The 21,490-nt window shown below is 45.8% G+C and overlaps 7 protein-coding genes across 8 annotated transcripts; 4 read left to right on the top strand and 3 right to left on the bottom strand.

The window, feature by feature from the left end:
• Positions 1-79: 79 nt before the first annotated feature.
• On the top strand, positions 80-6,161 carry LOC117140586 (helicase SEN1). 2 transcript variants are annotated; one of them, XM_033303593.1, is made up of 8 exons: positions 80-288; positions 353-580; positions 642-1,710; positions 1,785-3,540; positions 3,606-3,742; positions 3,797-3,898; positions 3,972-5,593; positions 5,656-6,161. In XM_033303593.1, exons 2-8 carry the CDS (start codon positions 398-400, stop codon positions 5,791-5,793), a joined length of 5,007 nt encoding a protein of 1,668 aa, XP_033159484.1. In that variant the 5' UTR covers positions 80-288; positions 353-397; the 3' UTR covers positions 5,794-6,161. The 2 variants fall into 2 exon arrangements, with proteins under 2 accessions (XP_033159484.1, XP_033159483.1); XM_033303592.1 differs by having other exon boundaries at positions 346-580.
• On the bottom strand, positions 5,888-9,363 carry LOC117140591 (phosphatidate cytidylyltransferase, photoreceptor-specific). The gene is made up of 7 exons (XM_033303598.1): positions 9,253-9,363; positions 8,404-8,528; positions 8,065-8,161; positions 7,823-7,999; positions 7,273-7,761; positions 7,033-7,164; positions 5,888-6,969 (listed from the first exon to the last, which is right to left on the bottom strand). Exons 1-7 carry the CDS (start codon positions 9,361-9,363, stop codon positions 6,757-6,759), a joined length of 1,344 nt encoding a protein of 447 aa, XP_033159489.1. The 3' UTR covers positions 5,888-6,756.
• A 473-nt stretch (positions 9,364-9,836) lies between these two features.
• Positions 9,837-12,255, top strand: LOC117140590 (SUMO-activating enzyme subunit 2). The gene is made up of 4 exons (XM_033303597.1): positions 9,837-10,088; positions 10,143-10,297; positions 10,351-10,638; positions 10,695-12,255. Exons 1-4 carry the CDS (start codon positions 9,837-9,839, stop codon positions 12,211-12,213), a joined length of 2,214 nt encoding a protein of 737 aa, XP_033159488.1. The 3' UTR covers positions 12,214-12,255.
• A 243-nt stretch (positions 12,256-12,498) lies between these two features.
• LOC117140650 (39S ribosomal protein L36, mitochondrial) lies at positions 12,499-13,090 on the top strand. Its single transcript, XM_033303689.1, has 2 exons — positions 12,499-12,579; positions 12,634-13,090. Exon 2 carries the CDS (start codon positions 12,634-12,636, stop codon positions 13,018-13,020), a length of 387 nt encoding a protein of 128 aa, XP_033159580.1. The 5' UTR covers positions 12,499-12,579; the 3' UTR covers positions 13,021-13,090.
• A 41-nt stretch (positions 13,091-13,131) lies between these two features.
• On the top strand, positions 13,132-14,064 carry LOC117140649 (2-aminoethanethiol dioxygenase). Its single transcript, XM_033303688.1, has one exon. It carries the CDS (start codon positions 13,213-13,215, stop codon positions 13,933-13,935), a length of 723 nt encoding a protein of 240 aa, XP_033159579.1. The 5' UTR covers positions 13,132-13,212; the 3' UTR covers positions 13,936-14,064.
• On the bottom strand, positions 14,050-15,822 carry LOC117140647 (lariat debranching enzyme). Its single transcript, XM_033303687.1, has 2 exons — positions 15,549-15,822; positions 14,050-15,493 (listed from the first exon to the last, which is right to left on the bottom strand). Exons 1-2 carry the CDS (start codon positions 15,743-15,745, stop codon positions 14,095-14,097), a joined length of 1,596 nt encoding a protein of 531 aa, XP_033159578.1. The 5' UTR covers positions 15,746-15,822; the 3' UTR covers positions 14,050-14,094.
• A 265-nt stretch (positions 15,823-16,087) lies between these two features.
• Positions 16,088-21,442, bottom strand: LOC117141885 (importin-7). The gene is made up of 10 exons (XM_033305579.1): positions 21,096-21,442; positions 20,086-20,321; positions 19,533-20,030; positions 19,293-19,469; positions 18,935-19,080; positions 18,084-18,881; positions 17,799-18,022; positions 17,419-17,729; positions 16,891-17,363; positions 16,088-16,827 (listed from the first exon to the last, which is right to left on the bottom strand). Exons 1-10 carry the CDS (start codon positions 21,183-21,185, stop codon positions 16,631-16,633), a joined length of 3,150 nt encoding a protein of 1,049 aa, XP_033161470.1. The 5' UTR covers positions 21,186-21,442; the 3' UTR covers positions 16,088-16,630.
• Between the last annotated feature and the right edge of the window lie 48 nt (positions 21,443-21,490).

The following is a 21,490-nucleotide window of genomic DNA, read 5'->3' as shown; positions in this document are numbered from 1 at the left end:
ATTACGACCGGCTTAAATGGTCTTTACCGTTGCACTCCCGTAATTCGCTTTACAGCACTGACATTTCTTGTTTACCGCTGACCAAAGAAGTGAGTCTTGTTGCGAGTAATTAATACGTTTTTTGAATACCAAAACACCTTTGCTTTTTAAAAACTAAAATGAAATACTTACGTTTTTAAAGTGTTAATGTCTTATTACGGAAATTTCGCATTTGCATAGAGAACTCTGTGGGAAATGCAACATTCAATGCAGTATTTCACAACCACTTCCTAGATTATTGTTGTTATTGTAAGTGTATAAGCGTTCGCGCACATTCAATGTTCTTTTTTCACTCAAAGTCAGCAGTTTTCAGAATTTCCTTTAGTTAGTACGAAGTGTAACGGAACGGTTGTTCAGGATGAGCGGCGTGTGGTATCTAGAACATGTGACCACTGGCGCACGCCTCATCCTGCACAACGGCACTAATTCGGTTGGTCGCCACTCGCGTTGCAGGATAATCTTGGGTGGACAGTACCAATTTGTGTCCCGGGAGCACGCCAATATCATCATAAGCGAAAAGGGCGTAGAGGTCCAGTCTCTGGTAGGTTATCACAGCTCACCTAATAAGTAGATGCCTGTAATCCTTTATGCTTTTACCACAGAACCCCCTGAATGGGCTCTTCATTAATGGGGGCAAGTTGGGCGACAAGATCAACCGTCTGGCAGTAGCTGAGGGCTCCACAATCAGCCTAGGAGTCACGGGAGTCAACCTAAATGAAATTACTGGCATACATGCTGTATTCATCCTAAAGAAGAAGGAGCCGGCAGTCGAGGAAATCGTTCTCTCGTCCGACGAAGACGATACAACACCACTGCCCGCCGTGCGATCCCCCACTGTCAATCAGCCCACCGAGTTCAATCTTAAGCAGCAAATACCAAACTTTGGCGGTAAACAGGAGCCCGGCCAGGAGAAGGAGGTACTACCTTCGAGTTCCAATTTGCATCTACCAAAACTTACTGAAGTTAAGCAGGAGATCGTAAAGCATACCTCAGAAGAGATACAAAACATATTTGGTGAACCAAGTGACGCTATTCTGAATTCTGTATTGGAACTAAATCCATATCTGTACAACAAGCTAACCAACAAGACCGCGAGCAATGAAATAGCCCGCAAAAAAATACACGACGGCGACTGTATAGAACTAGACACGGATCCGGATAAGAGGAGCATTTCGGAGGCGCAGGAAAACGAAGAGCCTTCGGCAGATCAGGAAATAGACGACGAGGAAGAATACGACGAGAGTTTCGCCATGTCTCAGGCAGTGATCAGGGAAATGAAGGCCGAAATGCACGTAAGTGATGGCGAAGAAGACTTCTTGCTGACCAATGGCATGGGGAACTTGGCTGAAGGTTCTCCATCGAACCAAGCTTACGACGACATCGTCTACATCAGCGATTCCGATGACGAGGAGCTGTACGATAAGGTGGCGGATTGGTCAAAGCTGCTGAGCCAAAAGGTGGTACCAGACGTCATGGAAATGTCGCAGACCTATCCGGTAGAGAATGAACAGGAAGATTCAGACTCAGACCTAGACAATGGAGCAAAAAAAACAAAAAGGACGCTGCGCATCTTATCCTCCAGTGACGACGACTCTGCAGACGAAGATCAAACAAAACAAAAGGGATGCCATTCCAAATCGAAATCTCTAAACGACCATGTTGTGCGGCAGGGTAAGTATACAAATAAATTAGCCATTATTAATATGACTAGTAACAATATTTGCATTGTTTTATCTTTGAAACAGCCGACAGCACGACTCCGGATCCTCCAGCTGTTCGTAAATTATCCGTCCCATCCAAAAAAGACAATAATGCAGGCAAAGTCAGTTCCACCGCTGATGTCGAAAAGAGAGAAAGACCTAAGCTTAAGTCCTGCTTAAAGAGCCCGACATCAGTAGATGACGTGAAAAATATGGCAGAAACCAAAAATAGCTCAGTCCGTCAGTGTCAGCAAACAGTTGCAATCCGAAAGGAACTAACTAATGTCTGCCCGCAAAAAATTGAGACTAACAAATCCCGCAAGCGAATCGTCCACTCGGCCACTTCTCGGGATGAGTTAGCTACCACTTCAAAAGAAATCAAAGATGCTCCTAAAACTAATGTGGAACCTCCTAAAAAAAAGCTGCGAAACCGTTCAAAATCCTGTTATGTGGATAGGCCTGTGGAATTGGATAAACCCAAAACCAAAAATGAAGTGTCTCTTAAGGAGAAATATGAAAGCGTTGATAATAGTCTCGAAGAACTGATAGTAACCCTGGAGGCTCCGGCAATGCTAAAGACACCTACTACATCTAAAACCAAAGGTGGTGGAAAAAAAGCAACGCAGACTCGCGGCAGACGAAAGACAATACACTGCCGGGATGAAATAAGATCCTTAACAGATGAGGCTGAGGAAAATAAAAAGATTTCACCAGCAGGACAGACCAACGAAGAAATCAATATTCCAACTAAAAGTCCTCTTAAAAGGAGTGCGCGACTGCTCAACCGATCCAAATCGTGTTATATGGATCGACCGGTGATCTCGGAAGCCGCAGATCCTGCCAAGAAGGTGATCAAGGGCGACAACGTTTTAAACTTTGTTGATGTGAGACAGACACGCGGTCCCGCTGTGATTGAGGCTCCATCCTTGCCAAAAAATCGCGGTAAGCTACGAGGGGTTTCGGCGGAGGTGAAAGTTAAAGATAAGGTGCTAGATCGCCAGCGTTTCATTGACTATCAAGCCGAAATTAACGCTAAATGGAAGCAGAAACCCAAAGATAAGAAAAAAGAAGACGAAAAGCTAAAAGAGTGCCGCCGCGAAGCCCTCAAGAAGCTGACTGAAAAACCAAAGGAAAATACTCATAGCTCAACAACCATTAAGAGAAAGAAACCTATAAATGTTCCCACCGTTCAAAACTCCAACCGTGGCGCATTTTTAACGAAAGGAGTGGATGGCCCAGCCCCAAAACTGGCAAAGACGGATAACGCTAAGCCACCGGCAAAGAAACCAGTTCCCAAACAACCACCCACTATCGAAACATTCTCACAGCAGCTCCAAGCAGCTGATGAAGCTATTCTTCATCCGCAGCCACAGTGCTCTCGACCAGTGGAGCGGAAAGAAGCAGAGCTGGCGAGGAATCAGCGCACTTGCAACAAAGTTACCTTTGCCGAAATGGAGCTTTACCATCAAAAAGCCGAAGAATCAAAGAAGCTACAAAAGAAACTCCGTAAGGTGCATTTCAACGATGATGTGAAGGTACACTGCATCGAAAGGGTCAAGGGAGCTAGTTCTAAGGTTCAGGGACGCAAGGAGTGCATAAAGCTCCGCCTCAGCTCCTACCGCGAACGCCGCGAATGGATTCGAAAGGAAAATAAACCAGTGAACGACATACGCCAGCACTCTCGGAGTATCCTAAAGTGGGCTAACCAATGGCTAAAGCATGGCAGCGTAGATGCAGTTGCTGAACAAGATGTCCTAATGCCCATTCCACAAGAATTTGATAGCTTTAAAAACTATAGAGAGTGAGTTTTTGTTGTTGATAGTCTTCTAGTTTCTACACTATTTAACCCTAAATACATTTTCGTAGGATATTTGTGCCCTTAATGAAGCTGGAGCTGCTTTCCACCATCGAAAGAGACTATAAAATTAACAATAAGAACACTTTTTCGGTCGGCTTAATAAACGTTGATATGCAGGATGGTTGCTACCGTTTGGTTACCAGAGGTAAGCATATTCAATACTTTTTACTACACTTACTAATTTTCGGACTTTTTTCAGTCAATAGCAAACCATTCGGAAAATTCGTCCTTTATACCCTTTACTGTTGTGGCATGCTAAACGAGACCTTTGCCAATCTGTTGGAGCTTAAGTGTGTCTCAGGTAAGTCATCAGCATATGTTTAGATAATTGCAGACATCCATCAAATTAAATGCTTGGCTGACCTTTCCTTTAGGCAACGTATTCGACTTAACATTTGAGATCCTGAAACAAGATATATCCGAGGAGAAGCTCAAAAACACTAAGCAGTTGACTGCACGGCCAGTAGTGGACAGCTTAAGGGTTGAGCTTGGGGCTTTGAGTGCCGTCCACCAGCTCCGTAGCTCCCCGCTCTGCCGCCGCATCTTGAAGCCTACGCAAGCAGTCAATGAGGTTTCACTGCCTAAGCAGCCGTTTACGTTCAAGGGCTGCCACAAGTTAAACGAACACCAGGAGAGCATTGTCCTGCAGACATATCAACGGATAATTGACGACATACAGCCGAGTCTCACTCTGATCCAGGGTCCCCCCGGGACCGGAAAGTCGAAGGTTATTTCGGAACTATGTCTGCAGACTATGTACGGCAATGCTGCCAAAACCCTGGACCGGAAAATCTTGATTTGCGCACACTCGAATACAGCCGTAGATCATATTGTCGGGCTGCTAGGTTCAGTTTTGCGTGTGATGAACCACGACCAATTCCACCTACTGCGTTTTGGAATGCACGAGAAGATGAGTCCATACTCTCGTCCTTTTTCGTTGGAGGCGCAATTTAGCAAAGCCAAAGAGCAGAAGTTGAAGCGCGTCAGCAAAGAGAATGCGGAATTCTTAAAAAAGCAGCATATTGATCTTAAGGGTGAGATTCAGCAACTGAAGGAGAAAACGAATCTCACGTCCACGTATCTCTTGCAACAGTTGCATCAAAAAGAAAAAACACTGCAGCTGATAAGTAACCAACTGAGTCCGCCGCTGACGCAGCGTGAGGAGTTTGAAATCTCGCAGATGTGTGTGACCAGGGCGAACATTATCTGCACAACGCTTTCCTCCTGTGTGAAACTGGCAAACTATGTAGATTTCTTTGACATATGCATCGTCGACGAGGCCACACAGTGCACAGAGCCCTGGACTCTACTGCCAATGCGATTTGGATTGACGCATATGGTCTTGGTTGGCGACATGCAGCAACTTCCAGCTGTGGTGCTGTCGAAGAAGGCCATAGACTTTGGCCTTTCTAATTCGATGTTTGATCGGATTCAGCGAAGCCTGCAGACACAGCTTGATAAGCCGGGAAGTCATCAGTTAACGCATACGAAACTATTTAAGCTGAGCATGCAGTATCGCATGCATCCAGAGATCTGTCGATGGCCCAACAAGTATTTCTACGAGGATCAGTTGATAAACGCCAATTGTACTGCTCGTTTCGGCTCACCGCTCATTCCATACTGCGTTATTAATTTAAAGTACACTCGAGACAGCAATGGCGCCCAAAACAAGAGTATCAGCAATAACGAGGAGGCTGGTTTTGTGGCCAAACTTCTGACAGAAATGGACAAACATATGCCCAGCAAGCGATATAGCTATGGAATAATTTCGCCATATCAAAACCAGTGTTACGCGCTAAGCCAGGTGATTCCCAGTCACATGAATATCACTCCTCAGACTGTGGACTCGTATCAAGGATTGGAAAAGGATGTGATCATAATTTCAAATGCCAGGACACGCGGCTTTGGCTTTCTAACGAACTATCAGAGACTCAATGTGGCGCTGACCAGACCGCGGCGTTGTCTAGTCATATGTGGCAATTTTGAAGATCTAAAAGTCAGTATCCAGATTTAATTGAATTCAAACATGTTTTTAATGAACTCTTCTTAATTTTGTAGTCTGTGGAAATGTGGCGTAACCTTCTCGATGATGCTCGCAAGAGGAAAGTTTACTTCAATTTGGACCGCGATGATGTGAACGACCTAGAGCGTTCTTTAATCAAAAAGATGATGGTGAATTCTATCAACTTGATTTAGGGGACACCACGCTCCCCAATCAGTTAATGAGATTAAAACTGCTTTTTAGATGCTAAGATATCCCAAGTGCCATGGAAGGGAAGAGCTTCCCATATTGTTTAACAAATGACTTTGTTATTTTTATATATATTTAACATAGAGACTGTAAGATTTAATATTGAAATCTTTGTACATTTAGTTCTTTAAAACGCCGACGAATTGCATTTTCGTTCTTAAATGCCGTACAGTATAACAGGATTTATAAGTAACCGATTATATATCATCTATGTACTTTTTGAGAAAGATTCAGGGCTTGAGGATGATGCACTATGCATGTCGTAGTGTATGACCGAATAAATGTAAAGAAATAAATATTGAAATGGTTAAAATCAATAGTTTAACGTCTGCATATTGCACTATAATATATAGAATTACAGCATTACAGGAGTTTTCCTGGTATCTTGATCTCATAATTTCGTCCCTCAGGTATTTAACTAAAATGCGCTTTAATTATGCTAATCTCCAGATTCAGGCGTTGCCTGCCTGTTCATCTCTAAGCTATAGTTATCGTAATTAAATTCACTAACAACACGCACACACACATAGTCGATATTAAATTCATAGTTATTCTGTTTACCTTGCCTTCATGCCTTCTCACGAGGGCATTAAAATTAATGGAATCGCTTAACAATACGATTGCACGATGTAGAGTTCTGCCAAATAAAACAATCGCAATAACTTAATGCAAGAAAATGAAAACTAACTTAGGACTTTAACTAAAATGTAGCAACAAAATCTAACTAAGGACTAAAAACATAACAAAAATTATGCCCGTAATTAACTTAATTTATGTGGCTGCTCAAAGTGCAAGCCCGTTTGCTTACATATATATATCAATGTATATATATAGAAATTTCTGCATTACATATAGAACGTACGACTCAGCAAACGTCTTGTCCGAATCTTACTGGTAACCGATTAAGCTTAGGTTAACATGTCGCCCAAGTTGTCCTTGAGCGACTGATAAATTTGGTATTGTTGATCTGGCTTAAGGTTGTATATCTGTGTCAGCAGCTTAGCCGGCGACGGAGTTCTGATGAAGCTGGATATATAAACGTTAACGAAGGTCGCCATAAGAAACTGACAATCGAAACGATCCATAATGCCGCCATGTCCGGGTATCATGTCGCCAAAGTCCTGCAAACGAGATGGCGTGTTGCGTTAAATTGAAAAGACCTGTGTTCCAAAAACAGTACTTACCTTAATTTTGAAAGCTCTCTTAAATCCAGAGGCAAAGAAGCCACCAAAGGGTCCAATAATGGAACTAAACAGGCTCAGGGAGATCGAGTGCCAGATAAAGGGGTAAAGATTTAGAGTCTTGCCAATGCCAAACTGGAAATGAATAAAATTTTCACTGTAGCTTAGAGCACAACAAATCGCTTGCCGATAACATAACATAACGATAACATTTTCCCAAGATAGAAATGCATCATCACTTACCAATTTAAGACTGTATTCCTGAGGCGTGAACAAATAGCTTGGCACACAGGACATTGTCATGCGTCCCAGTTCCTCCGAGTACTGGATGGGACAGATAAAGTACTGGTAGTTGCACAGCACATAGGAGAACAGAATGCCAAAGAGGACCGTGGCGAAGCCACCCCCGATGAAGCCCTCCCAGGTCTTCTTGGGGCTGAGCTTGATGAGGGGAGTGCGCCCAAAGAAGAAACCGAACACGTACGCCATGACATCATTGCACACAATCATCGAAACAGGTACGATGAACCAAATGAGCCCCTCAAATATATTCTGTATGATGAGGTAACTCTGGGTGACGACAATCAGCAGGGATACATGGGTCCAGGCAAACAGACTAAATTGTTTGATGTAATACTTCTTCACCAGTGAGAGCACGAACCAAACGAAGCCGATTATGTACAGGGCGAAGGAAAGGAACCGGTGATAGGTCACCAGGAACTTCAGATATTCCTGTAAATGAAATTGCATGTTTACTAGGAGATATAATCAGGTTATTGTATTATGCACTGACCACCCGATTAATTACAACGCCAAAGTAGTCTACCAGATTCTCTCCGTAAAAGAAGTAATTTGAGGTGAGCAGGAAATACCAGGAAAGGCTTCGGAACCAGGGCAAGCCATGAATTCGGTAAACCTGGTAGCCGATCGAGATGATCTCCTGGAAGCACTTCACCTGCACCAACAACGTCTGCAAAGAGAAAGTAGGACAATGGTTATTTGAAGACTCATTTAAGCGAATTCCATGAAACCTACCGTGATCATCAAGGCCAGCGGTCCACCATAGATGATCAATGCGAAGCCGCAGATCATAATCCATGTGAAGATGCCGCGAATAACCCAATTCTTCCATCTGTGGAATGCCCAAAAAATAATTGTTTGTAATTGTACATATTTACTTTGAATATTTGCTCGCCAACTGTAGACAGCTGTGGATATGGATTATTTTTGGAACGCACTCATACTCATACTGTCGGATTTATTAAATTCGCACTTCAATAAAATATTTTTCAATCATCACTTCCATATCGAGCTTTAGCTATTCATCATGATCTTTAAAGTTCCCAACTACGCATATGGATTTGGTTCACATACCTATCCGGCAGATCTTTGAGAGCCGAATCCAAAATCTCGGGCGTTTTGTCGGTTCCCTGCGGCAGATTCTTGGCCAGTTCGTCGACGAACTTCTCCTCGGGAATTTTCTCTTCCTCGGAGTCCACCTGGCAGGAGAAGGAGCAAGGGAAAGGGGAAATTCAATTATTGCTTGCATTGGCTGGGACTGCAAAATAGGTTTCCTATCAGATTCGATACGACCGGAGTGCAGGGTTTAAACACTTTCTATTGGACGACGCCGAGCAAAGTCCATGATACGTGTATGTATGTGCCTATATACCCATAATCAGAATCACTCGTTTATCCAATACACAGGCACATAAAATAGAGAGGGGGACCAAGTGGGGAGACAAATTGCGGGCTTTTTTGGTGGCGTGTTTTGTTTGTTGCCAAATCGCTCGGTTGATAAGAGGCATTATCACCCAGCAAAAACAAAAAAAAGCCCACGCCAGAAAGGGAGGAGGAAGTCTGGTCACGGTAATGGTTCCGGCTCTGGGTTCTTGGCCCAGTGCTTCCCTAATTGGCGTCGTCCATCTAATTGGATTTACTGGTCGTAATGGCGCTATATTGCAACACAGCAGGTGGGTGGTTGGGTGGCAGGCAGGCTGGCTGGCTGGTGGTGTGTTTTGTGTTTGTTATTGGATTTTCTCCAGGAGAGAGCTCTCTCTTCTTTCTCCCACCTGCTTGTGCGTCAGAGAATAACAAAAACACATAGCCACACACATTTGTTGGTATACACACATTGGCTTTTCTATGCTCCAAGAATTATGCAAATTGGTATACGGAACAGCTGCCGCTCGGCTGCTCCACATACAAGTCATTGCTACTTACATGGTCCGAGGAGTCGGCGGCGGAGTTGCGCTTATTGGCTGCGTCGGATCCGGAGATGGCCGTGTCCTCCAGTGGCTCATCCTCGCCCTTCCTGCGACGCACTTCGGCCATTATTCGATGTTCTCCAGATCTGTTCACAATGTATTGATTCCTATTGATTCCGCTTGAGCAGTTCTCGTCCGTGTTCCGCTCTCCGCGTTTGCCGTTTGACGTGATCCGTGCTCCGTGATCCGTATGTCCACTTCGTCCGAATTAAAATGCTTTTCTCTATTTCTGATTAGCCCAGCATGTAGTGTGCCCAGCTTGCGCTAAGTGGGCTGGTGGAGCATAAGTGTTGGCAAGTATGCTCACTTGCTGTGAGTTCAGTTTTACAAGTTGACTTTTCGGACAGAAAAAGTTTGATGTCTTTTAAAAAAACTTTTCTTTTTTCTGCGCAGTTCATGGCGATTTTAATATGTAAAATAAAATATATTAATAATACTAGAAATTATTAGAAATATATAAATACTAGAAAAGTTCAAATAAGTGATAAGTAACAGTCACCCATATTCGCCATCCCTGGTTGAGTTTGTCCGTACCTTTATATGTTTTCCAACACCTGCACCGGCGGCGTCACTTTTTTCGGCTTTTCCGTATCGCAATTTTGCAATTTTATATCAAAAATAAGAAAAAGGAAAACGTACATTCAGAAAATGGCAGCAGCTATCAATGGTGTTTTCCCAGCCACATTGCAGGAGCTGGTAAAGAAGTCCAAGGTGCTGGTCGTGGGCGCCGGCGGAATCGGCTGCGAGGTGCTCAAAAACCTTGTGCTTAGCGGCTTTACAGACATCGAAATTGTAAGTTATTTCGAAAAAAGTATTCCATATTATTAATATATAAACATTACCCAGATCGATCTGGACACAATTGATCTGAGCAACTTGAACCGACAGTTCCTATTCCATCGCGAGCACGTTGGAAAATCTAAGGCACGGGTGGCCAAGGAAAGCGCACTGAGCTTCAATCCGGACGCTAAGATAACCGCTTACCACGACAGTGTAACATCGTAAGTTTTGCTAGCTTTGCCCTTACATCTTGCTAACAACACATACCTTTTAGTACTGATTATGGTGTCAACTTCTTTAAGAAGTTTGACTTGGTGCTCAGCGCCTTGGACAACAGGGCCGCCAGAAATCATGTAAATCGCATGTGTCTCAATGCGGATGTCCCACTGATCGAGAGCGGCACCGCCGGCTACAATGGTCAGGTGGAACTGATCAAGCGTGGACTCACCCAGTGCTACGAGTGCACTCCAAAAGACAAACAGCGAAGCTTCCCGGGCTGCACCATACGCAATACGCCCTCCGAACCGATTCACTGCATTGTCTGGGCCAAGCATCTCTTTAAGTGAGTATATCTAATATTTACTCTAAATTGCGTCTTATCTATTGATTTATTGGCAGTCAACTATTTGGGGAGTCCTTGGAAGATGAGGATATTTCTCCCGATGCTGCTGATCCCGATGCAAAAGAAAAGGACGGCGCCGATGGAAATGGCGAACCCAAAGACGATGGGAAGGAAAAAGGCGAAGAGTCAAAAGAGGAAAAGGAGGCCAAGGAGGATACTGCCAACGGGAACATACTGCGCATCAATACCCGCCAATGGGCTAAGGACTGCAACTACGATGCAGGCAAGCTGTTCAACAAGTTCTTTAACGAGGACATTACCTATTTGTTGCGCATGTCAAATTTGTGGAAGACCCGCAAGGCTCCCGTGCCCGTGCAGTGGGATACTCTGCTGCCCGAAGGATCCTCCGGCGATCAAAAGGATGTGGCCAAGCAGCACCACAAGGTGTGGTCCATCGAGGAGTGCGCTCAGGTCTTTGCCAATTCATTGAAAGAGTTGAGCGCTGCCTTCCTGAAACTCGAAGGCGACGATACTCTGGCTTGGGACAAGGACGACCAGCCAGCCATGGATTTCGTGGCGGCTTGCGCCAACGTGCGATCCCACATTTTCGATATTGAGCGGAAGTCAAGGTTTGAGATTAAGTCGATGGCGGGAAACATTATTCCTGCTATTGCCACCACAAATGCGATTACTGCGGGCATTTCCGTGATGCGGGCTTTCAAAGTCTTGGAGGCCAAGTGGGAGCAGTGCAAGGCCGTCTATGCCCGACTTAGACCAAATGCACGAAATTACTTCCTTGTGCCGGACGCTTCTCTTCCAGGCCCCAATCCCAATTGCCATGTATGCGCCAGCGATCCGGCCATTACTCTCAAGATCGATACGAAGCGCATGCGTATAAAGGAGCTGCGTGACGAGGTCCTGGTTAAGACGCTCAACATGTTGAATCCGGATGTGACTGTGCAGAGCAATGGCTCCATTCTAATCTCCTCAGAGGAGGGCGAGACCGAATCCAACGAGGGCAAGCTCCTGAGCGAATTAAACATTGTGGATGGTGTGATTCTCAAGTGCGACGACTTCTTCCAGAACTACGAGTTGAGTATTATTATTTCCCACTTCGATGCGGAGCGCGATGAAAACTTGTTCGAAGTCGTAGCAGATGCCTCGCAGCTGAAGCCAAAGGATGAGCAGACGGAGGTCGTGAAAGACAAGGAGGATGAACCGAAATCGGCTAAGAAGCGTTCTGCCAACGGGGAAGGAGACTCAAAGGACGATGGACCTTCCACTTCGAAGCGCAGCCGGCCCACCGAAGTGGTTGAGGAAGATGACGATGACTGTCTGGTAATCGAGGAAGACGAAGACCAAGCAGACGTTGTTGTCGTGGCCACAGACAAGCTCTCTGTGCAGAGTCCGCCAAAATCGGGCTCCAAGCGCAAGCCAAGTGAAGTAATCGAGGATGAGGATATCACCGAGATTTTGGAGTCGTCTGACGACGAACCCGCTGGACCAACCAAGTGCAAACGTTCCCGCCTGGACGACCCATCGTCCAACCCCGTGGCAGTCATCAGTATCGATTAATCAAAAAAAAAAAAAAGTTTTTATTCGAATAAGTTCTCAACTGCGCACTAAAATATGCTCTTGATTCCTCTAATTGCATTCTGATTTAAAATAAAAACACATTTTTGTGGATCATACAATTTTCAAATTTTGTTTTGTTTGACTCGTTAAAATATAAATATTTTTTTACGTCTTTAAGAAATCAAGTGCGAAAAATGTAATTTAATTAAGTAAAAGAAATATAACAATTTAAATTAGTCATTTTTTAGTTTTTAATTCGATAGTTTTTAATTCGATACATTTTTAGCGCCAACCAGTGCTGCGAAGCACTGGAAGTCATTGTGCCTGTAATCGGCTTCTGACCAGTTCAATCCAAAACAGAAAGAGGTGAGCTGTTCTACAAGTTTTCATTGTAAATCTCAATGAAAATGCCAATTTCAGATGTCCCTGGCTAGTAGAATACTGCAACAAGGCTCCCGCTTGTGGAATGGTCTCAGTGCCGCGCGTGGTTTCCACCTTCTCACCCGGCCGGCTGCTCCTGCAAGTGTATCAATGCAAAGCTCGCAACTTGTGGCCGCCACAACTGGAATTTGTCAGACGTCGGGTCTGCTGACACCTGGCTCCACTTTGGTCCAGCAGGTGGCGGGATTCAAGGTCAAGGGCCGCCTGAAGCGACGCTGCAAGGACTGCTACATCGTGGTGCGCCAGGAGCGCGGTTATGTCATCTGCCCCACGCATCCACGCCACAAGCAGATGTCGATGAAGAAGCGCGACTACAAGTCGTGGATCCTGACGCACGCCACCCAGTCCAAGGAGCGCGGCTACTAGACCTAATTAGGCATTAATAAAAGCATTTCTTCAAACATGTTCATAAATAAATAAAAGAAAAAAAATCCAAGTAGTCCGTGATACGTTTCCTAACACTGGATCAGCTGATTGTTTGTTTATCTCGCAGTCGTTTCCTGCCTGTTTCGTTTCTTACTGTATCAGACCGGAGTTCAGTACACCTGGCCGAAAAAGATGACGACGCACTTCAGCAATGTACTGCGACAGGCATTCAAAACGTTCGACCGGGCAAATCACGCCAGCTTCAATGCGAATTTGCAGCACCTGCGTCAATTGACGGACGAGCTGACCTACCGGGATCTGCACCTCCGCGAGGAGCTCTTTCGCAACGGGGGAAGCCATCGGGCACCGTGCAGCTACATGCATATCTTCGAGGATGATCGCTTCTCCATGAGCCTGTTTATAGTGCGCGGTGCGAGCACTATTCCCTTGCACGATCACCCCATGATGTTCGGTCTGCTACGATGCATCTGGGGTCAGCTAATGGTGGACAGCTTTTCGCACCAGTTGGGCCCGGATGAGCCGCTCACCTATGACCTTCATCAAACAGTGGTGAAGGTGCATGTCGAGGAACCCATATTGGTCACGCCGGCTAGTCCGTGTGCCACATTGACTCCTAGAAAGAGAAATTACCATCAGATTGCCCAAATTGGTAGCGGCGTAGCCGCTTTCTTCGACATTCTTAGTCCGCCATACGATGCGGATATGCCAACATATGGACCGCGACAGTGCCGCTTCTATCGCGCCAAGACAGATGGCAGCCAGGTGCAGCTGCACTGCATCCCATCACCGGATACATACTATTGCGATGTTGTGGACACGCCCGAATCGGTAATGCAGGCCGCTTTTCAGTGCGCCGACGAGGTATATGCCGATAATGCCAGCGGGACACAGTGAGTCGTTATCTCGCTTCCCAACAGCTAACACCCTCCTATTTATTTGCCCATCACTACCCGTTGGCTGCTCGTATCAGCCAAGTATCTTCTGTGTTATTTAAATAAAATTGCCTCCTTTTTTTTGTATAAATCGCTCCGCTTTCACGGAATTTGTTAGGGTTTAATCTTCTTGCGCTTGGTAAATGTTCTGATTGCGTCGCTTCAGTTTTTTCACATTGGGACTCGCGGGCACTGATGCAGGTTCCTCTTCATGAGGGGCTTCCGTCGCTTTAATTGGTTCTTCAGGTTCCTCCTCGGGCAGGTCTATCACGTTTTTATCGGTGGTATCAGCTGCTGCTGTTGTAGGTGCTGGCAGGGATAAGTTAAGTTTCCTTTTAGTCGGTGTAACTAATGGTTCGGCAACGTCTTCTTCCACCGCCTGCAGCTTAGAATTTTCTGTTTCCCTATCCTTGTATTCGGTACTTCCCACCGAAGGCAGATCTTGGCCATTCGCCAACAAAACTAAGCATAGCGGATCGTCTATACCCAGAGTGGCACAGAACGTATTGCTCTGGGGGTTTAGTTGAACCTTGGGTTGATCCACAAACATGTGCTTATAATCATACTGCTCGGCGGGATCGAAAGCTGGCACTGTGCGCTCAAAGTTCTCGGGGACTTGAAGTTTCTGAAACTTTGCGGTCACTGCTTCTAGTTCTTCTTCAGTGGGCGTAAAGTTTGATCGCTCTGTCATCTCCCCCGCCTTTTTGCCGGGCAAGTAATAATAATTCTCCTTGACAGAAATCAAGTGATTTGTACTGTGCAAGATGGCTAGCCACTCTGCGTCGTATTCCAGGCGGGGAGTGCCTTCGATAGGGTCACTGGGTACCTCTACCACTTGCAGGAATGCACGACGCGGCAGGCATTTGTCGAGAGCCAGGAACTTGGTCACGGGAACAGATTTGGATGGTGGAGGAGCAGCTTTCTTTTCCTTTTCCTTCTCCTCGTCTTCATCTTCACTGCTGCTGGAAGAGGAAGATTCAGCATCTCCTAGCTTTTGGCTGTGATTGTGCGGCACCAAAGCGGCAAACTTGCAATGCAAATGGGCAGCAAACCAGTAGGCCGGTTGGACCGCTTTCAGTAACTCCTCCAGTGGCTGGCTACCCAGCTTCCCGCTCTCCATGTCTGCCGCAAAAAAGGGTTTTTTGCGGAGCAGTTGCGCCTTGTTTCCATATTCATAGATGCCGGTGGGCCAGTCGTGGGAGAGGAAAATATCAACTCGACCGGAAATTTGTTTCAGCCTAAAGACTTCTAGCTGCCGCACATGGTAGACACTGCGACACGTGGACTCGGTATATGGAGGAAATTCATGATGGCCGCGCAAAAAGTCGTGACCCTTAAAGATTCCGCTTATTCCAGCTATCCGAACTCCGTTTACATTGACGACGCCGGCATAACCAAGGTAGTAGATATTTGGAGCCACCCATCCGCCGTATGGGAGCTCCTGCAGGTAATTGGAGGCCTCGTGGTTGCCGCCAATAAATATGGTCAGCACTGGTGCTACCAGCTCGCCACTGTAGTATCTTTAAAGAGAAATGGATTACCTCCTGATCTACAAGCTGCCGACACTCTACTCACTTGTAAAAGGAGCACATATCCAGGTACTTCTTTGGTACAGCCATCGTCTGCAAATCCTCCAGATTCCGGGTGGACTGAAAATCGCCACAGCACAATAACAAGTCGATCTTGGTGCCGCCATCCTTTTCGATGCCCTGTATGGTGTCGTATATTCGTTCCAGTTCGCCATGTGCGCATCCTTCTACAGCTACTTTCATGGTAACGTAAGTTCCTACTTTATAAATAAAATTCGGTTGTAAACAAATGCAGCCTGTTGTCCAAACAAAAAATGCGTTCTGATATCGCTAATCGATCGGCAATTAAGTGTGAGAAAACGTCTTCGGGAAACGAAAGGATGGACGCTCTTATCGATAACTCTACTTCATGGCCGCCAACATTTAAATTGTTCAAATCTTCCGGAAACTAATTCTTTCAGCTTTATTAAATATATATATGTATATTAGATACTCTTAACAAATTCGTTCTCTGAACGCTTTAAATACCTTACAAAAAGGTATCCGAATAAGAAAAAGATTTTTCCAGTTCAAACGTTAAAAATGTTTTTTTTTTTATTTTTCAAAAATATCGCTTCATTTAGTACAGAATATACGTGTATGTGTGTATAAAGAAAATGTATGTGAAATGCTCTGCGTTGAATTCTCATTCTCTGACCTAGATGCCAACTTTTTTGGAGTTCTACGGGGGCGTGCTGGTGGGCACAATCTCATTTAATGAGACCTTCTCGTCCTGACGTGTTTGTTTTTCGTTTCGTTTCGTTTACATACATAGATTTACAATGGACTTAAGTTATCATAATTTAGTTGGCCGCGATGGCCACAAAATAGGAAATAAAATATAAATCTACAATAAATATAGTGCGGTCTCGTCGCCGCTCGACCGATCGATTTTTTAATCTTATTAATCGATCGATTGTCGCAGCATACATGGGTACACGGAGTGTACGAAAACCAAGAGAATGCCTTTAAAGCCATCATCAGCATGCCAGATGTATTTTGTTTGATGTTTTTGTTATTTTTGGAAAGAATATGAGAAACAATCAAGTCAGAAATCGAACCAAGTGACTGGTGATCTAATTCAGTTTCTTAGGAGCCGAACTTAAACGACGTGGGCACGGCAGTCTGCGGAAAGGCGAAGCCACCTTGCTTCTCGATCAGCTTCGATTCCTTTGCGGCTTTGCGTTGGTCGGCCGTCACCACCACCTCTTGCAGCGCCTTGGCTTGCTCAGGTGTGAGGTTGGAGGTCAACAGCGCATACCATGCTTGGTCTTGTGCAGAAAGTGCTGATGGCGAAGATAGGTTATTAATTTTTTTATTAATGGTGTACAAAATTCAGCACAACTTACCCGTAATAACTTCCTTAAACGTCCAGTACTCATCGATGGCGCTTTCGTTCTCCTCATCGTCGATGGGCGTTGTAAACGACTCCAGCCCAGTCTCGTTCAGATCACCCACAGACTCCTCGGCATCACCGTCCGAGTCAGCATCGTCGTCCTTGATTTCGGCTTTCACTTCGAAGCCCGACTCATTGCCCTTGGTTTTGGCAAATTCGGCCAATTTATCCAGATAGTCCGGTGCCATTTCGTCCATGTCATCCTCGTCACTAGACAGAGCCTCCTCACAGTCGTCACCGTCCTCCTCCTCCTCTTCTTCCTCTTCCTCCTGAGCACGAGACTCGTAGGCGCGTTTTAGTCCATCGAAAAGCAAAATAAGTGCGGGCACAATCTTTCCAGCCACTTCGCTCAGAACCTGGGGCTTGGCTTCGCCCAGCGAGATGAGGGTGCACAGACCCAGGACGCAAAGTTTGCGATCGTGGATTCTGGAAAACGTTACAATAAACTATCTAGCTCATCAACAAGCATGTGCATTCTTACCCTAGGAAACAGTCCGTGTCGTGAAGCCACTGCTTGATAAAGTGCGCGCTGATAGAGTCGTTGTTTTGCTGGGACATTTTGTCCAGAATGGACAGCAACAACTGGGGATTATAGTAGAGTGCCGCGATTACCACTTGCAGGCACATAGTGCGCAGCTCTGAGGATTGAACCTCACGAGTTAACCGAGACAGAGCCAGCTCCACGAACATGTGTATCACTGAGTCGATTTGACCCTTGCACTGCAAGATAATCACTTCCATCAGTTTGGCGGCATGGCACTCGGGATCCTCGCCAGGACTGCCAGTAAGCATCTAAATTAAGTAGGTTTATTTTGTTATTCGAGGTTCAGACATATTTAATAATTAAAAATAGAAGCTTACCGTTTTGCACATGTCGAGAATGGCCAATAGCCTGTTAGGATTGGAGAGGAAAGCGGGTGTGTCGACCGTCACATAGTTATGCAGAGCAGGCATAATGTCGATGAAGTAGTCAATACCGTCCTTCTTGAACACCTGGTAGATGAGCTCCAGCATCTGCCACATTTCGGGGGAAATGGCCTTGGCTGTCAGGTCGTAGACCAGCGAGAAGGTTTCCTCATAGAAGTCTGTAGAGATGACCAGATATTTTTAAAACGATATCAACGATTGAGGGCACACCCAACTCACCAGTGATGTTGTGCTGGAAAATGTGTCCGACAACATTAATAACGATCGGGTGCAAGTTGACCAGGACATCGGGATGCTCTTCCATCACACTGAGCAGAGTTTCGATAGTGTTAAGCAGGCTCATGGCCGTGATGGCCTTCTCGTCGGATCCCTCCTCAGATTCTAGGACCTTGCTGAAAGTGGTGGCCAGGTGCTGGCAGATCTCGGTGGCCACGGGCAGCAATTGCTCGGTAAAGGTGCACACGATCTTTTGCATAACGTTTGTTAGATCTTCGTTCTCCGTCTCCCGAATGATGGTAAGTAGCTCCTTCGTGATCTCCTTGATCTGTGCCTCCACGTATTGCGGCGCCTCGTCCTGGGACGATAGGAACATCTGCAGACCGATAGCTGCCTCCACTTTGACGGGCAGCTCCTTGTCGGTAAGCAAGGCGTTTGTGGTCAGACGCATTATCTCGGCTAGCACTTGGGGATTCTTGATTTGGACGTCACAGAAATAGTGCAGCACCCAGCACGCGCGCGCCCTCATGTGGCCCGCGGGATTTTGGAATTCTGGGAAGACGTAGGTGGTCAGCATGGACTCCACTTGGTCGCGGTACGAAGCCTTTTTCAGCAGCACGTCCGCCAGCGTTCCAATCATGTGCAATGCACCATCTTTCTGTTTGTTGTCCGCATTCGGCGATGTAATTATCTGCATAATTGTAGCCATGGCCTTGGGCAAAATGCCCTTGCGCTTTTTGCACATAGAATGCAGCAGAGATTGGGCTGCCGGTACAGGTGTGGCATAATCCTCGAAGATATCTATTTGGAAACGGTTAGTAATGAAGTTCAAGTCATTTAAAAAGTTCTCTTACCGAACTTAAGGCGAATGTACTCGTAGGGATCGCTTTCCCATAGCTCCTGATCGGAGTCAGTAAACGACATGATGGGAAAGATCACGTCCTGGATGACAGCCACCATGTGAGGCTTAATCAGCTTCCAGGTGTAGGCATGGCTTACCCTGAAAACGGAATAAGTTACATTTAAAAAAACGAGTCATAACTGATTTAAATCGACTTTCTTAATTGCAATTATAAAAACTACACCTTATCAGCTTGAAAACTTTTCAGACTTTCTATCAAAGATTAGATATCACCTATATAGCCGGGAGGACTTTTGGAAAGGGATTTTTCGAATGTCACAGGAGAATTTATTTAATACTAAATTACTTACGCATTCTTCAGATAGTTGAGCACATCAGTGAGGACGCGTGGTGAGACGTAGACTCTGTTTCGGTATTGGTCGAGGATCTTGAGGAGCACTTCCAGAACGCCCTGGCTAAACGTGGGCAGATACCACTCTGCGAATTTTTGGTATTTTTCACTAACCACATTGCTGGGACTGCCATAACTAAATTTATACATACAATATTAGTTATCTAGACTATGAATATAGAAAATGCCATCAACGTACCGCTCAAACATGCGAACCATAATGTGCAGGGCCCACTTCTTCGTCTTCCAGTAGGGGAACTCCGTTCGCTCGTCATCGTCCAGGTGTGAGCTATCGGGCACTGCGCGATCAGCCACCTGACGACAGATCTCCATCCACTGCGAGAAGATCTCCTTGGTAATGAGGTCCAGTGGAAGGGTGTATTGCGTGAGAGCATAGTAGATCTTGAGAACCTGCTTTTGTAGCAGCACAGATTGCTCGGACTGCTCTGCCAGCAGTCGAACCATCAGCTGGTAGATCATGGGCAGCAGCAGGTTCATTGCCTCGTTTAGCGGCGTCCTCTCCTCATGCCGCTTGTACTCGTAGGTCTTGACCAGTTGGTACATGGTCACCAAAGCTCCGTTCCAGCCGTTGACATCCTGGTTTTGCAGATAGATGCTGATGCTGTCCACCACCTGTGGCCAGCGTCCGGGGAAATCGCTTTTAATGATGTGATTGACGCAGACGGACAACTGTACCCTGTGTACAGAACGAAATTAGCTCCCTGGAAAGGATTTTCCATGAATGTACCCACCTAATCAGCTCGGGGGCGTGCACAATAGCATCTACAATAGCGCCACGGATCATAGCCCGATCCTGTTCGTGTATAGAGAAGGGTATTGGCTCTCCAGGCTTGGCCTCGTGGTCCGACCAGCTGCTGTTGATCAGATTCTTGAGGTAGACAGCACCGGCCTGTCGCACCGGCTGTTCCACCGTCGTTTGCATAACGATCTGCAGTATGGTGGGCACAAATCCGATGATTTTGTGTATCTGTAGGGGTTTTAATGTATAGAAATGAAATAGAATGGATATGTTTACACAGCTGTTTGGGGTGGGGTTAAATTTGAATTGGTCAAAGAATCAATGGCAGAAGCACTTTAAATTCCGTTCACAGAGCTCAATTAATATGGAGGAGGGAGCCAAGAACAACTGCTGGCCATAAGCGCTGATAAAGTTAATTGACAACAGGGAGGTTGGTGGGTGGCGATTGGGAGGGGCATGCAAATCGTTAGATGCTGACTCAGTCGTAATGAGCATGCCTCTACAGTGGGGCCAAAGCAATTGGTTAGTGGGGTGGGGTCTAATTAGACTGGCCGCTCTGATTGCCCACATTTAATTCCAAGGGAATTGCGTAAGCTTCAATCAAAGGGCATTCCGACAATATTTCGAAAGTCTCAATTAAATATTTATTAACAATTCAGTGGATTTCCGGAGAATCAAGCGAAACCCGCAGTAAATATGTACATATATACAAATATATATAGCATACACATGTAGGTGACCCAAAGATATCGACTTGTTGCCTCTGGGGCAACAACATAGAAGTCGGGATAATGGTAAACACATAAAGGGCAAACTTTTTGACCGATATCGGCTTACACTATCCACACCCACACACTTGTAAAACGACAAGAGTGATGGAGTGAGGGAGCGAGGGAGGTTAAAAGCGAACAATTAAAAAAGCACATGGTTTTCAGGCGATGGCGCCACCTCCAAGACCTTTCGAATTCAAGTGCAGGCGTTTATTTTTGGGGGCAAACTCACCTGGGCCAGTTGATCCTCGGCCGCCTTGCGCTGCTCCGGATTCGGATCAATAGTTGCGCGCAACAGTTCCGTGAGTTTTTGTGCCTCCATTTTTGATACTTTTGCCTGATTCCACGTTTCGCCGGTCTTTCTGCTGCACCTCGTCGTTTGGCGGTCACCTTGTGCCCACTGTGCACCCGCTGTTCTTGCCTTTATAAAGTCCTTGGTTTATGCTAGCCGCACGAGTGGCTCCAATGTGGGGGCCAAATTGCAAATCTCTTTTCCGGAGGAAAAAACGTGGAAAAGGCTCCACACACGCACACACACACCGCCGAAATTCGCGAGACGAACGAAGCGTAGAAGAAGAAGAAACCGCGCCTGCATGTGTTGACTAACGCCGCAGTATATGGGGCCCT

This window comes from Drosophila mauritiana, chromosome 3L (genome assembly GCF_004382145.1).
Source record: "Drosophila mauritiana strain mau12 chromosome 3L, ASM438214v1, whole genome shotgun sequence".
NCBI lineage: Eukaryota > Metazoa > Arthropoda > Insecta > Diptera > Drosophilidae > Drosophila > Drosophila mauritiana.
This window is presented reverse-complemented; position numbering and strand designations above follow the sequence as displayed.